This window comes from Diabrotica virgifera, chromosome 8 (genome assembly GCF_917563875.1).
Source record: "Diabrotica virgifera virgifera chromosome 8, PGI_DIABVI_V3a".
Lineage (NCBI taxonomy): Eukaryota > Metazoa > Arthropoda > Insecta > Coleoptera > Chrysomelidae > Diabrotica > Diabrotica virgifera.
This window is the reverse complement of record NC_065450.1, coordinates 35730049-35744452: the sequence shown is the minus strand read 5'-3', so window position 1 is coordinate 35744452 and position 14404 is coordinate 35730049. Positions and strand designations below refer to the sequence as shown.

At 34.0% G+C, this 14404-nt stretch overlaps 1 protein-coding gene across 1 annotated transcript; it reads right to left on the bottom strand.

The window, feature by feature from the left end:
• Window positions 1-10698: 10698 nt before the first annotated feature.
• Window positions 10699-13766, bottom strand: LOC126890132 (cuticle protein 19-like; the record flags this gene model as incomplete). The annotated part of the gene is made up of 2 exons (XM_050658982.1): window positions 10699-11091; window positions 13533-13766. Coding segments are annotated over 2 exons (519 nt in total), but the record flags the coding sequence as incomplete, so codon positions are not given.
• Between the last annotated feature and the right edge of the window lie 638 nt (window positions 13767-14404).

Here is a 14404-nt window from a genome sequence, read left to right as displayed (position 1 = left end):
TGTCTGCGTATCTTATGTTGTTCAAGATTTTTCGTTTATTGATATACCCTGTTCTTCCTCTGACATTGCTTAACTTTGAATAGACAGCAATGACAGATTGAATAAAAATGGAGACAACACGCAACCCTGTCTAACACCTTTCTTGATTTTTATGGCCTCTGTTTCGACATTTTTCGATTTTAACCGTTGCTTTTTGATTCCAGTACAGATTGACAATAACCCGTATATCTCGACTGTTCACATTCTTCTCTTTTAAAAGTTTTATGAGTTTCTGATATCGTACTCTATCAAAAGCCTTTTAATGATCTATAAAGCAGACATAGAGATCTTGGTTCATATCTAGTCGTCTTTGCGCGAGAACGTTAAAAGCGAACAGAACCTCTCTCGTTCCTAGTCCTCCTCTGAAACCAAACTGGGTGTCATCTATATCTTCCCCTATTTTTTTGTATAGTCTTCCATGTATTATTTTGAGAAATATCTAAGTGTGTGGCTTATTAAAGAAATTGTTTTGTACTAGGAGCATTATGTCGCATGTATTGACTTTGGTAGTGTTACAAATGTGGACAGCAACCAATCCTGGGGTATTACTCCTGTTGTATATACCTTGTTGAACAGATCTAAAAGTATATGCAGTGTTTCTTCGTCAATGCATTTAATTGGCTCATTGGGTATCTGATCTGGGCCTACTGCTTTTCCGGTCTTTGCATTTTTAATTGCCTGTTCTAATTAGCACAATATTATTTTTGGTCCTGTTTGTTCCTGTGGTTCTTGTATCATTCTATCATCGTCGACTAGTTTCATTATGTATTCCTGCCAAAGCCTTAATTTATCTTTGATATCTGCGATGAGTTTACCGTTATCATCTTTAAGTATCCCATAGTGTGCTAGCTTGTTGGTACTTGTTAGTTCTTTTATTTTTTTATGCATATTAAAACTGTCCTATTTTCTGTCATACTCTTCTATTTCTTTGCATTGTTCTGTTAACCACTTTTCCTTGGCCTTTTTTATCTCTACTTTAATTTTATTTTTTAGTTATTTGTATTTTTGCTCATTTCTCCCTTTGGCTTTTCTCCTCTCTTCCATTAATGCTAGAATTTCCGAAGTCATCCACTTCTGCTTTTTATTTGTCTTTGCAGGCTTTAAGTTTTCTTTCCCAGCCTTTACCAATGCCTTGTGTATTTTATTCCATTTTTCATTGACATCTTCTGATGTTAAAATTTCTTCTTCTACTTGTGATAGATTTGAGTTGACTTGTTGGATAATTTTTTGATGTATTTCTGTTTTTCTTAATTTCGTATAATCAAGTGATGGTTTATTTTTACGTCTTACTATATTTTTGAGTTTCAAGTGCATTACTGCTATCAGCGGGTTATGATCTGAGTTGACATCTGCTCCGGGGTACGCCTTTACTGCTTTAATTGAATTTTTGTATCTATTTTTGACCAGTATATAGTCTATTTGATTTCTGACGATGCGGTCTTTGTTGTCTGTCGGAGATCTCCAAGTGTACAATCTTCTCTCGGGTAGCTGGAACATTGTGTCATTACTGTAAAATGTTCATTTTGACAAAAATCCACGAGTCTATCACCTCTTTCGTTTCTGACACCTAGTCCAAATTCCCCAACATATTTGTCAACTTTTCCTCTCCCGATTTTAGCATTAAAGTCCCCCATTACTATCGTAATGTCGTCTTTTCTAATAGCTCTTAAAATTGTGTCTAACTCCATGTAAAAATGTTCTATCTCCTCTCCGTCTTTATCAGCGGTTGGTGTGTATACTTGAATTAAGTTAATTTGTTGTATGGTCGTCTTCAATTGAACCATTATCATTCTCTCTGAATAAGGAGTGAAGCTGATCACTGATTTATTAGCTTCTCTGTCTAACAAGATTGCGACTCCATAGCGATGGGCCGGATCGTTGTTCCCAGCATAATACATCATGCCATTTTTGGTGGTAAGTTAACCGGTGTATGGCCATTGTACGTCATTTGCGCCCAGTATATTTATTTCCATTCTGGTCATTTCTTGTGTTAAATTATCTAATTTTCCTGGCTGGTACAAGCTTCTTACATTCCATGTTGCAAGTCTTATTGGTCTACATTTGTGTGTTCTTAGACTAATAATTTTATTATCCACACGAGGATTTTGCTTGCTTTCGACCTGGAAGGCCTCGTCTTTTACATGATCTTTTCCTTCCCTGCCGGATCTTGATTTCCGAATTCCATGATCAGTAACGGCTTGACTTTTTTGCGTATTTGCCATGATGAATGACTAGGGATATTCTGTTGAACCTTTAATGCAGTGGTTTCTCGTTGCCTTCTGCATTATTCTGCCGTTGACCAATTTATTGGTTCTTCCGCCTTTGGAGTCGATTTCTCAGCTCCAGGACAAAAGAGTGTCCTACTACCTACCGACTCAGCCGCCCGAAGCCGTTGGTCAGTAAGCAGGGGATTGCTTATACCGGCAGTCACTCGGTCCCTATCTGCGTTAGCCATCAACATTGATGTTGCCCACCTTCTACCACGTGGAGGTGCAGATTCGGATTTTTCCTTCATCGAGATTAAGACCTTTCGGCATTTCCTAATCTCTCCAGAGCTTTACAAGGCGGGGACGAATATGCATAAGAGTAATAAATTGATAGTAACGTATTCCTGTCTAACATTTTGTTCTAATGTCAACAGAAGATAAAAGCAATTTTTTATTTTTTTACAAGTAATATTTGTTTGTGGTACCCAAGACAGACTGCTATCTAAAGTTGTTCCTAGAAACTTTGCTGACTTGGTTAGTGTTATTAAAACATTATTAAACAAAACTACAGTCCGGTGAACATCTTTAAATAGTGTGGAAGTTTATGGACTGACGGAGATTATTTTATCATAGTTTATCATGAGTTTGTTACTATGACACCATTTTGAAAATTCATTAAGAACAATGTTTATTTTCTCATTTAAACCTTTTTCTGTAGAATCAAAGAGAATTATACACGTATCATCTGCATACATAAGGACCTTGCCTTCAGATATATAAGAAGGAAGATCGTTAATAAAAATTAAAAAAAAATAGTGGACCTAAGACACTTCCTTGTGGGGTGCCCGTGCCCATATCTATGTCATATGGACTGGACAGTATATCATCAATTTTCACTATCATTTTCCTGTTTTTAAGCAAAGACATAAACCAAGCATTGAGTGGACCTCTAATACCTAAAGAACTCAATTGATAACAATTGAATACGTGATCAACTATGCTAATGAATACGTGATCAACTGTATCGAACGCCTTACTCAAGTCAAACATCAAGGATACAACAAAATGACTCTCATCCATTCTATCACTAATAAATTGAGTACACTCTACCAAGCTAGACTCAGTAGATGATCCTTGACGAAAACCATGTTGATTATTACAGAGCAGTTTGAAACTCGATAAGAATTTTTCAACTCTACTACTTACAGCCTTTTCGATTATTTTAGAAAACAAGCTTAATAAAGATATAGGACGATAATTATCCATATTCAGACGGTCACCTTTTTTGAAAAGCATAATTACTGACCCAAGTTTCAGACTAGACGGAAACTTAACTTGAGTACCTGATATATTTATAATAGTGCAGTCATTGGAAGTGGATATGAGCTATTACCTCCGATTTCGTTGAACCTCCATAGATTTGCATGAAAATTGGTGAGTGGTTAGAGGATATCTCAAGGAACAAAGGTGATATGGTGCCAACTTGCGCTTTTACCCTGGGGGTGGATGCCACCCCTTCTCGGGGGTGAAAATTATTTTATTGAAAATAACCCCATAATTCGATAGAGGGACAAATTCTAAGCAAAATTTGTTACATAAAGTTATTAACATAAATTAAAACACCCGTGTTGAGCTGCCCCCCCCCCCCCACTTGCAAAAATCAAAAACCAAATAGCCCTGATTTATGAGCTATTTATGAGCTCTCATATTCCGCAAACTAAAAATTTTGAGCTCGTTCCACTGAGCAGGAATTTGATACTTTAGTGGGGGGGGGGGGGTTGAGTCAGCCCCCCCCCCCACTACTTAAAAATAGGAATAGAGAATCGGGTTTTGCGGCAGAATTACGAGCTATTTATGAGCTCTTGAAATTATATAGTTTAGATTTTTGAGCTCATCCCCTTCACCCCCAAACAACCCTTTAATTGATTTAACTTAAGAGAAAAATGCTGAGAAAACTTAAAATATATCGTATTGCGGATATAATTCCTATAGCTTATATACTCTAAGAATAAACTATTAAACCACGTGCATTTCGATTATTGAGCTACAACCCCTTCGCAAGAAAACCACCCTATCTTCCCGGCTTAAGAGAAAGTTGTACTTAAAATGCATTAAACTAATTATTTGGCGACTACATATCATTGAATAATTTATAAGCTTCCAAATTACGCGCATTTAGATCAGTAAATTGCAATTTATTTTGTATAGTGCAGTCACTGAAGGTAAAAATCAACGATTACCTTCAATTTCGGTGAACCTTCATCGATTTCCACGAAAATTGGTCAGTGGTTAGAGGATACGTCAAGACACAAAGGTGACATGGTAACACCCTGCGCCTTTACCCTGAGGATGGATACCGCCCCTTCTCGGGGGTGAAAATTGTTTTATTAAAAATAACTGCACAAAATCAATAAAAAAACAAATTAAAAGCAAAATTTATTATATAAAGTTAATAAAATAAGTCAATACTTTTTAAGTTCTTAAAGATCAAAGATTTTAACTATTCGTGAAAAAAATGCATGTTATGAAGCGGTTTTTCGTAAATCACTGAAAAACTGTAAGTTTTTACAAAAAAGTTAATAGTAGTTTAATTCGTATAGCTTATATTCTAAGAATAAACTCTTAAATCACGCGCCTTTCGATTATAGAGCTACAACCCCTTCGTAAGAAAACCATCCCATATCCCCGGCTTAAGAGAGAGTTGTACTTAAAATAATTTAAATTAATTATTTGGCGACTACATATCGTTTAATAATTTATGAGCTTGCAAAATATACGCATCTCAATTATTGAATTGCAATTTACTTTCTATAGTGCAGTCACTGAAGGTAAAAATCAACTATGACCTTCGATTTCGGTAAATCTCCATTCATTTTCACGAAAATTGGTGAGCGGATTTTGATGCTATCAACTTTTTCTGGAGCTCATTTTTGATAGGTATTTCTAAGTACTTTGACAAGTATTTAGTACCTAAGTGTTATATTTTTTCCCGTTATTTCAGCTTGAATCCTTAGATTTGAATAGTCGCAGAAACAATATACATTTAATTACCAATAACTTACTTTAAATTAACACTAAAGGGTTTTTCAAGTAAGCAATTTATTATATTTCTTATTAGCTTCAATTTTAGTGATGAACACTTTTTTGTAAAAACTTACAGTTTTTGAGTTATTTATGAAAAATCGCTTTAAAGCATGCATTTTCTTTCACAAAAATTAAAATATTTGATCTTTAATAACTCAAAAAGTATTGATTTATTTTAATAACATTATATAACAAATTTTGCTTACAATTTGTCCCTCTCTCGATTTGTGGGGTTATTTTTAATAAAGTAATTTTCACCCCCGAGAAGGGGTGACATATACCCCAGGTTAAAACCCCAAGTTGTTATTGTTAATTCGTGGAAATGAATGGAGATTTACCGAAATCGAAGGTCATAGTTGATTTTTACCTTCAGTGACTGCACTATAGAAAGAAAATGGCAATTCAATAATTGAGATGCGTATATTTTGCAAGCTCATAAATTATTAAACGATATGTAGTCGCCAAATAATTAATTTAAATTATTTTAAGTACAACTCTCTCCTAAGCCGGGAATATGGGATGGTTTTCTTACGAAGGAGTTGTAGCTCTATAATCGAAAGGCGCGTGATTTAAGAGTTTATTCTTAGAATATAAGCTATACGAATTAAACTACTATTAACTTTTTTGTAAAAACTTACAATTTTTCAGTGATTTACGAAAAACCGCTTCATAACATGCATTTTTTTCACGAATAATTAAAATCTTTGATCTTTAATAACTTAAAAAGTATTGACTTATTGTTATTCTGAAGCTATTTCCTTGTGGCATTTTTATAATTAAGTATTTTCTATTTTGACAAATTATTTTAATTCAATAATTTATTTTAATATTATTTTATATTTGGATAACGAAACCCGATTTGGGCTTCGAAACGTTAATAAATTCATTTTTTAGTAAAATTGTGGCTTATTTCCCATAGAAAATACTTAATTATTGACTTATTTTATTAACTTTATATATTAAATTTTGCTTTTAATTCGTTCCTTTATTGATTTGTGCAGTTATTTTTAATAAAACCATTTTCACCCCGAGAAGGGGCGGTATCCACCCTCAGGGTAAAATCGCAAGGTGGTACCATGTCACCTTTGTTTCTTGACGTATCCTCTAACCACTGCCCAATTTTCGTGAAAATCGATGAAGGTTCACCGAAATTGAAGGTAATCGTTGATTTTTACCTTCAGTGACTGCACTATACAAATAAATTGCAATTTACTGATCTAAATGCGCGTAATTTGGAAGCTTATAAATTATTCAATGATATGTAGTCGCCAAATAATTAGTTTAATGCATTTTAAGTACAACTTTCTCTTAAGCCGGGAAGATAGGGTGGTTTTCTTGCGAAGGGGTTGTAGCTCAATAATCGAAATGCACGTGGTTTAATAGTTTATTCTTAGAGTATATAAGCTATAGAAATTATATCCGCAATACGATATATTTTAAGTTTTCTCAGCATTTTTCTATTAAGTTAAATCAATTAAAGGGTTGTTTGGTGGTGAAGGGGATGAGCTCAAAAATCTAAACTATATAATTTCAAGAGCTCATAAATAGCTCGTAATTCTGCCGCAAAAACCGATTCAATATTCCTATTTTTAAGTAGTGGGGGGGGTCTGACTCAGCCCCCCCCCCCCCCCAACAAAGTATCAAATTCCTGCTCAGTGGAACGAGCTCAAAATTTTTAGTTTGCGGAATATGAGAGCTCATAAATAGCTCATAAATCAGGGCTATTTGTTTTTTGATTTTTGCAAGTGGGGGGGGGGGGGGGCAGCTCAACACGGGTAATTAAAACTTTTTGAGTTATTGAAGATCAAAAATTTTAATTTTTCTTGAGAAAAATGCATGTTTTTAACCGATTTTTCATCAATAACTCATAAACTTTCATCAAAAAAGTTTTTCAAAAAAGTTAATATTACCAAAATTGAAGCTAATAAAAATTGAAATAAATCCTTTACTAGAAAAACCTTTTAGGGTCGATTTCTCATACCTGCGTTAATCTATGGTTCAGTTGAACCGGGTTCACGGGTGATATCCGGTTCTGTTTGAAATGCATTTCTCATTGCGCGTTCATGTCAGTGCTCGTTCTACAGCTTTCGAGAAATGCCAATAGATGGCAAAAGGTAAAAAACTGTCGCCATTTTGAACTACCTTTTTTATGCTGTTTTTGAATAAAGTTAAATTTAAGTATTTATAGTCAAATAGTCATTTTAATAATTATAAATAAATATTATAAAAACACAAATAATGTTATCGTTTATCGTTAGGCTTGATATAATAAAATAGGATATAATGATATTATGACAGCGTTTCGTATTAATACAACGCATGCGTAGTCCATGAAATCATCTGAACTGAGTTCTGAAATCTTTGAACGGCCGAATTCCACCGTTCAAGCATCGTTCAAGTTTAAACTGCCATCGGTTGAACGGGAATTGAGAAAGACGATTTTGACTTTAAACTGACGTTTACTAGAAGTTCAGGTTAAACTGGAGTTGAACTCGATATGAGAAATTGGCCCTTTTAGTGTTAACTAAAAGTGAGTTATTATATAGGTAATTAAATATATATTTTTTTCGGCGAGTAAAACCATCTGAGTATTTAAGCTGAAATAACGGGAAAATTATGCATTTTATAACAAAAACTTATTTAACATTTGTCAAAGTACTTAAAAATATCTATTAAATGAGCCCCCGAACATGTTGATAGCATTAAAATTTATGCACCAAAACTTTTCAAAATTTATTTTTTTTTAAATTTTTCCAAAAAATGTTATTGTTTTTTTTAATAACTCCATTTATTTTTAAGATATCAGGTTTATCTAAAAACCGTTTGGAAGTTAATTCCAAGGGCAATTTAACCACGTCGAACTTAATCTTTTAGTCCCCTGGTTTTTTCAAAAATAAAAGGTTAAAAGGCCCCAGTTGCATGGTTTTCACAGCAAAATTTAAGATTTAAACGTTTCTATCTAGGTTATTTATTACCGTCTGGAAATAGTAAAACAGGTAAAATATTTGATACAGAATAAACTAAAATTTGCGTATTTATTATTTTTTACGTATATTGAGTATTTTTGGAGTTGTTATCAAAAGAATATATGAAAATTACAATAATTTTAAAAATTATGATTTTTTAAATTACATCTTTTTTTTAATAGGCAATCTAAACCGGTCAAAATTATTGAAATCATTACTTATGCTAATATAAAAAAGTTATTGTAAGGATTATTATAAATTTTAATTTTTGTGGAAATGGCGTCTTTTTTATTTTTCACTTTTTCCTAAAAAATTCGAAAGGGTTCTTTTATTTTCATCATAACTTGCTTAATTTTGTCGCTATTAACTTGTTCTGAAGCTCATTTAATAGGTATTTTGAAGAACGTTGAAAAGATTAGCAGGTATATTTTATACATTGCATCGTTTTCCCGTTATTTAAGCTTGAATACTTAGATTTTAGTATTCGTCGAAAAGAATACACATTCAACTGCCAATAACTCACTTTGAACTAACATTAATTTAGTTCTTTTAGAGAGGAATGTATTCAGTTTTTTATTAGCATCAATTTCAGTAATAATAACTATTATGTAAAAGCTTATAGTTTTTGAGTTATACGTGAAAAACCGATTTAAAACATCCATTTTGTTTACGAAAAAATAAAATCTTTGGTCTTTAATAACTCAAATAGTGTTGATTTATATTAATAGCTTGATACAACAAATTTTTCTTATAATTTGTCCCTACATCGATTTATGGTATTATTTTTAATAAAATAATTTTCACCCCCGAGAAGGGGTGGCACCCACCCCCAGGGTAAAAACGCAAGTTAACATTATGTCACCTTTGTTCCTTGAGGTATCCTCTAATTACTCACCAATTTTCATGAAAATCGATGAAAGTTCAACGAAATCGGAGGTGAAAACCTTCAGTGACTCCACTATATCAGCTTATGTGGGTGCTATATTTGATTTACAACTTTTAATTACTGAAGCAGGAACACCATCGGGTCCAGAATATTTTTTATTTGGCAAATTATTAATAAAATATATTTTTTCTACAACCGTGTTAAAATAGTATATTGTGCAACAAGTGCAGAAAGATACTAATTTCTCACGAGTTTGAAAAGTTGCGGTACGAGCGCAAGCGAGTGCCGCAATTCAAACGAGTGAGAAATTATCTTTCTGCACGTGTTTCACACTATACTTTTTCTACAAGCACAGTTTTTCCTAAAAATAAAAATCACTATTTCCAAACGACGATTAATTATAATAAGTACCTATGTGATAAATTTTAAACTGTATTTAATTAATACCTACTAATCAATTTAAATTCCTTATACCTAAATAAATTACACAGAAATCAGTTAAAAAATTAATGCACTGCCTTAATTTGTTTAAATTTAAACAATTATTACACATTATTGACATTATATTTATGCAGTCACGGATTTACACAAAACCTACTTCATTCGACGTCTCTTGCACAGGTTGCTAAATCCTTATTGGTTATTTGATAATTATAAAATGTTTAATAAGGATAAAATTGTAAAATAAAACAGTTTTAACATCCATAATTTAGTTTCTATGCTATAGTTAAATATAATAATTGTCTTATAGGTTATATATTTGTCTAAAGTTTAACCACGGATGTAAACAGAATATAACGTTACTCAGAATGCGGTAGTCCACGGATGTAAACAGAATATAACGTTACTCAGAATGAGGTAGTCAACTGTGCAGAAAAGAACTTTGCGGCACAGAAACGTCACTTTTCGGCACAGAAACGTCACTTTTCTGCACACTAATGTCAAATATCTTATACTGTGAGAAAATATCAAGTTTGCTAACATAAAACCGTGCAGAAAAGTGCACTTTGAATAGTGGTTGTAGAAAAATGCAATTCATAGCACTCCGTGCGTGCGTTAAAAATGCTACTTTAAGGCCCTAGTGCTTTAAAATATTTTTAAGGCACTGCAGTTCGTATTGACCGTATAGACAATTTTGATGTAATGTCAAAAATATAAAAATGGAATGTCAGTCACGTTCAAGTAACAGTTTTTGTAGATATTGTCCTATAATTTCGTTTGTAGAAAAAATATTGTATGATATGCGTGTTAAAAAGTACATTTTTAAGGCACTCATGTGAATTGCAGAACTTGCTATCGCTCATTCTGCAAACTTTCACATGCGTGCCTTAAACGTGTACTTTTAACACTTATATCATAAATAACTATTATTTTATAAAGATAACATATACTTTATAAAGATAACATTAAATTAATATTCTTATACAAATCATGTGACTATGTGTTTTATCTGTTAATGTTAATTTAAGTCATGAAGTATATTTATATATTCAGATAGGAACCTAATCAAAAGCCATTTTCAGTCTATTGCTTTTTAATAATATATACAAAATGGAATATACAATAACTCACATAAAACACAAAATAAATAATTAGACAAAAATCAACGAACATGCCGAGTGCCTTAATGATGGTACAAGGGAGCGTGGTGGGCAGCAGGAGCGGCTAGGAGTACTTTTCCGTGTCCATAAGCTGGAGCTGGGTGGACGGGGTGTCCGGATTTTTCTACAACAGCGTTGAAACCGTTGTGGTCGTCAGCGGTGTAGTGGACGGTACGGAGGGTACCATCAGGTTCAGCTACGGTGTAGGAGCCTTTTACTACGTCACCATCACGGACTTCGTGTTGGGTTTTGTGGTCTCCGGTGTGTCCGTCTTGTACTCCATAGTTGAATTCGTATTTTGGATGGGCCTAAAAAATAGTAAAGAAACGGTGTAATTGTAAAACATTTATGTATATAAAAAAGTATTAAAAAATTTAACAACAAAGTACCTATATCAAAGTACTATTTATAAAGGAAAAATTATTATCACTAAGTATCCTTGAGATACATAAAAAGCCCCGAGAGCTTCCCATTGAAATTTTAACTGTCTGTTTTTATATTTTACGCATATTTATCAGCGATTATACCGTGAAAGCAATTGTAACAGTTAACAGTTCATACTGAATTCTGATAAAATATTTCTCTACTGTCTTCCCTCCTTATTGAGTGCTCTTACGTTTCTCAGTCGAAACTGAAATATGGCTGATTGGCTTCTTCTTCTTCTACGGCACTACAGCCCAAATTGGCCTTCTTTATTTTTTGCCTCGACCCTTGCTTGTATGTGGCTGCTATTCTCCATACATGGACTCTTAAAAGGGCTTGTGCGTCGCTGTTTACTGTGTCTTCCCAGCGCTTTCTTGGCTTTCCAACCGGTCTCTTTCCCTGCATTCTAGCATTCAGTGCTCTGTTTGGTAGCCTATCCTCTCCCATTCTTATCATATGTACGGCCAATTGCAATCTTTGTATTCTAATGAAGTCTGGCAGGGGTGCTGCCTTATAAAGTTAATAAAGTTCGTTGTTGTATCGACTTCTGAAGAATCCGTTTTCCTAGGGTCCTAGTATTCTCCTCAGTACTTTCCTTTCGAATGTGTCGAGTTTGTTTTTGGATGTCTCTTTTAGGACCCAGGCTTCACTGCCATAGCATGATATTGGTCGAATTAAAGTTTTATAGATTCTCATCTTTGTATTTCGGTGCACACTTTTAGATCGAATTATATGGGAGAGGGCAAAATTAGCTCTGTTTGCCTGCGTTATTCTCTTCCGTATTTCTCCATTTTCTGATCCTTCGGTATATATGTATTTCCGTTCTCAGGTATGTAAACTTTCCAACTGTTTCAATGTCATCTTCATGTATAATGATTTTTGGGACTATATTTTTTCTCGTCTGAGTCATTATTTTTGTTTTTTCTGTATTAATTTCCAGACCTAGCATTTTTGTTAGTGTTTTTAACTCTGCGTATATTTCCTGTGCTCCTGTTGATGTTTTACTTATAATATTAATATAATCGGCATGAGCGGCCAGTTGAACCGTTCGGTGGGTCAGTAGTTTCTGCGTCCAGTTTGCATTTGCCTAACCGCATACTCCAGTGCCAGGTTAAACAAGGTTGGGGCCAGCCCATCTCTCTGATTTAGTCCCTGCGAAATTTTGAAAAAGTCTGGCCGGTGGTTTTGTATTCCTACACATGCCTGAGTTTCATCCATTGTGGCTTAAATGAGTCTTATTAGCTTGTGTTGTATTGCCAATTCAGCCAATATATAGTATGGTTTGTTTCTTTTTACTGAGTCGTATGCCTGTTTGTAGTCTACAAACACGCTGTGAATATCAATATCGTGTTCCGATGCTTTGCTCAAGATCTGTTTGACTGTAAATACTTATTTGATCCAGTGTCGATCTTCCCCGTCGGAAGCCCGTCTTATACTCTCCAATAATATTATCTGCTAGTGGTTGGAGCCGCTGGTTTATAATATACGTGAGGACTTTATATGCTGTACATAGTAGAGAGATTCCACGGTAGTTTTTGTATTGGAGTTTGTCTCCTTTTTTATAGATCGGACATACTATACTTTTCTTTCAGTCGTCGGGTATTTTCTCTTCTTGCCATAAGTATTTGATGAGCGCGTGGATGTGACTTGCTAGGTGGTCGCCACCTACCTTATACAGTTCTCCTGGTATTTCGTCAACTCCTGGAGCATTATTATTTTTCTGGGCCTTAAAAACTTCGAGAACTTCCTCTATAGTTGGAGCTTCTACTCCATCATCTATTTTATTCTCTTCTACGTAGTTCATACCCATTTCATCTTCCATGTCTACCTTGTTCCAAGTAGGGTCTGAAAATAATGCTTCCAGGTTTCTGTGACTTTCTGTTGGTCACTGATTTTTTGCCCTCTTTCATCTTTACATAGACTTGTTTGAGGTTATACCCACTTCTTGTCTTTTTTAGGTATTCGTATGCCCCTCTAATTTCGTTGTTTTTGAAATTTTCTTCTATTTTTTCTATTTGTCTATTTTCAAGGCTCTCTTTTTCTTTCTACATATTTTGTCTGCTTTATGTCTTGCGACTTCAAATAATGTTCGTCTTTCCCGTGTTCTTCTTGTTATGTACATTTTGTGTGCTTCATTTCTTTCCTCTATTGCTTGACTTATTCTCACCCCTGTATATTTCTTCTTCCTTTAAACCTTCTCCTTTGTTTCACAAATGGTCCCAAATTTTCGTGATCTTTTATCATTAACGATATCTTTCTTTAGATTTTGAAAGTAAATAATAATATTATATAAATCAACCAGAACATTATTGTATCTATTACTTACATAGTAGTCTACGTCATGGTGAGCAGATTTAACCAAAGCTGGAGCGGCGTATGCGTGGTGGGCGACAGGTGCCGCATAAGCATGAGCTACTGGTGCGGAATACGCATGAGCTACAGGTGCTGAGTATGCGTGAGCTACAGGTGCTGAGTATGCGTGGGCTACAGGGGCGTGTCCATAGTCTAACAAACCTGCATTAGCGGCGGCTACAAATGTAGCAATTGCAATGATCTGTAAATAAAAAAAAATGATAATTTTATTTGTTAAAAATGAAAAAAAGTGCATAGGTCATCCTAAAAAATTTGGCACTAAATAGGACAAGTAGAAACAAAATAATTAAAAAAAAAAGAAAACAACAATGAAACTCAGTTAAGCTCAGCTCGTTCAAGCTGATTAACCAATGTAAAAATTCACCAACGTCACATTGATTTTTTGAATTATCAACAGTTCTAATAGTACAGGGGAAAAAAGACCCTCTTCGGGATTGTGACAAATCCAGCTGTCTGAAAAAGTTTGTAGTTATTACAGGCCCATATAAAAGGCCTATATGTTTTGTACCGATATTTTGGACTTTTTTTTATAATTATTAACAATTTAGTCTGAAAATTGTCGTTTAAATATAAAAAAGTTGGAAGCATTTCAGATGTAATGCTATAGAAGGATTTTAAAATACCATAGATCCAACAAGTTACACATTCAGAAGTGTTAAGAAGCCTACAAAAGGATTGCGAAATCACAAAGAACTTGAAAACAAGAAAGCTGGAATATTTTGGGCCGCATTATCAGAGGTGCGAAAAATGGGATATTAAGACTCATAATGCAAGGTAAAATCAAGAGTAAAAGATCCATAGGAAGTTAATGAATTTTTTTACTGA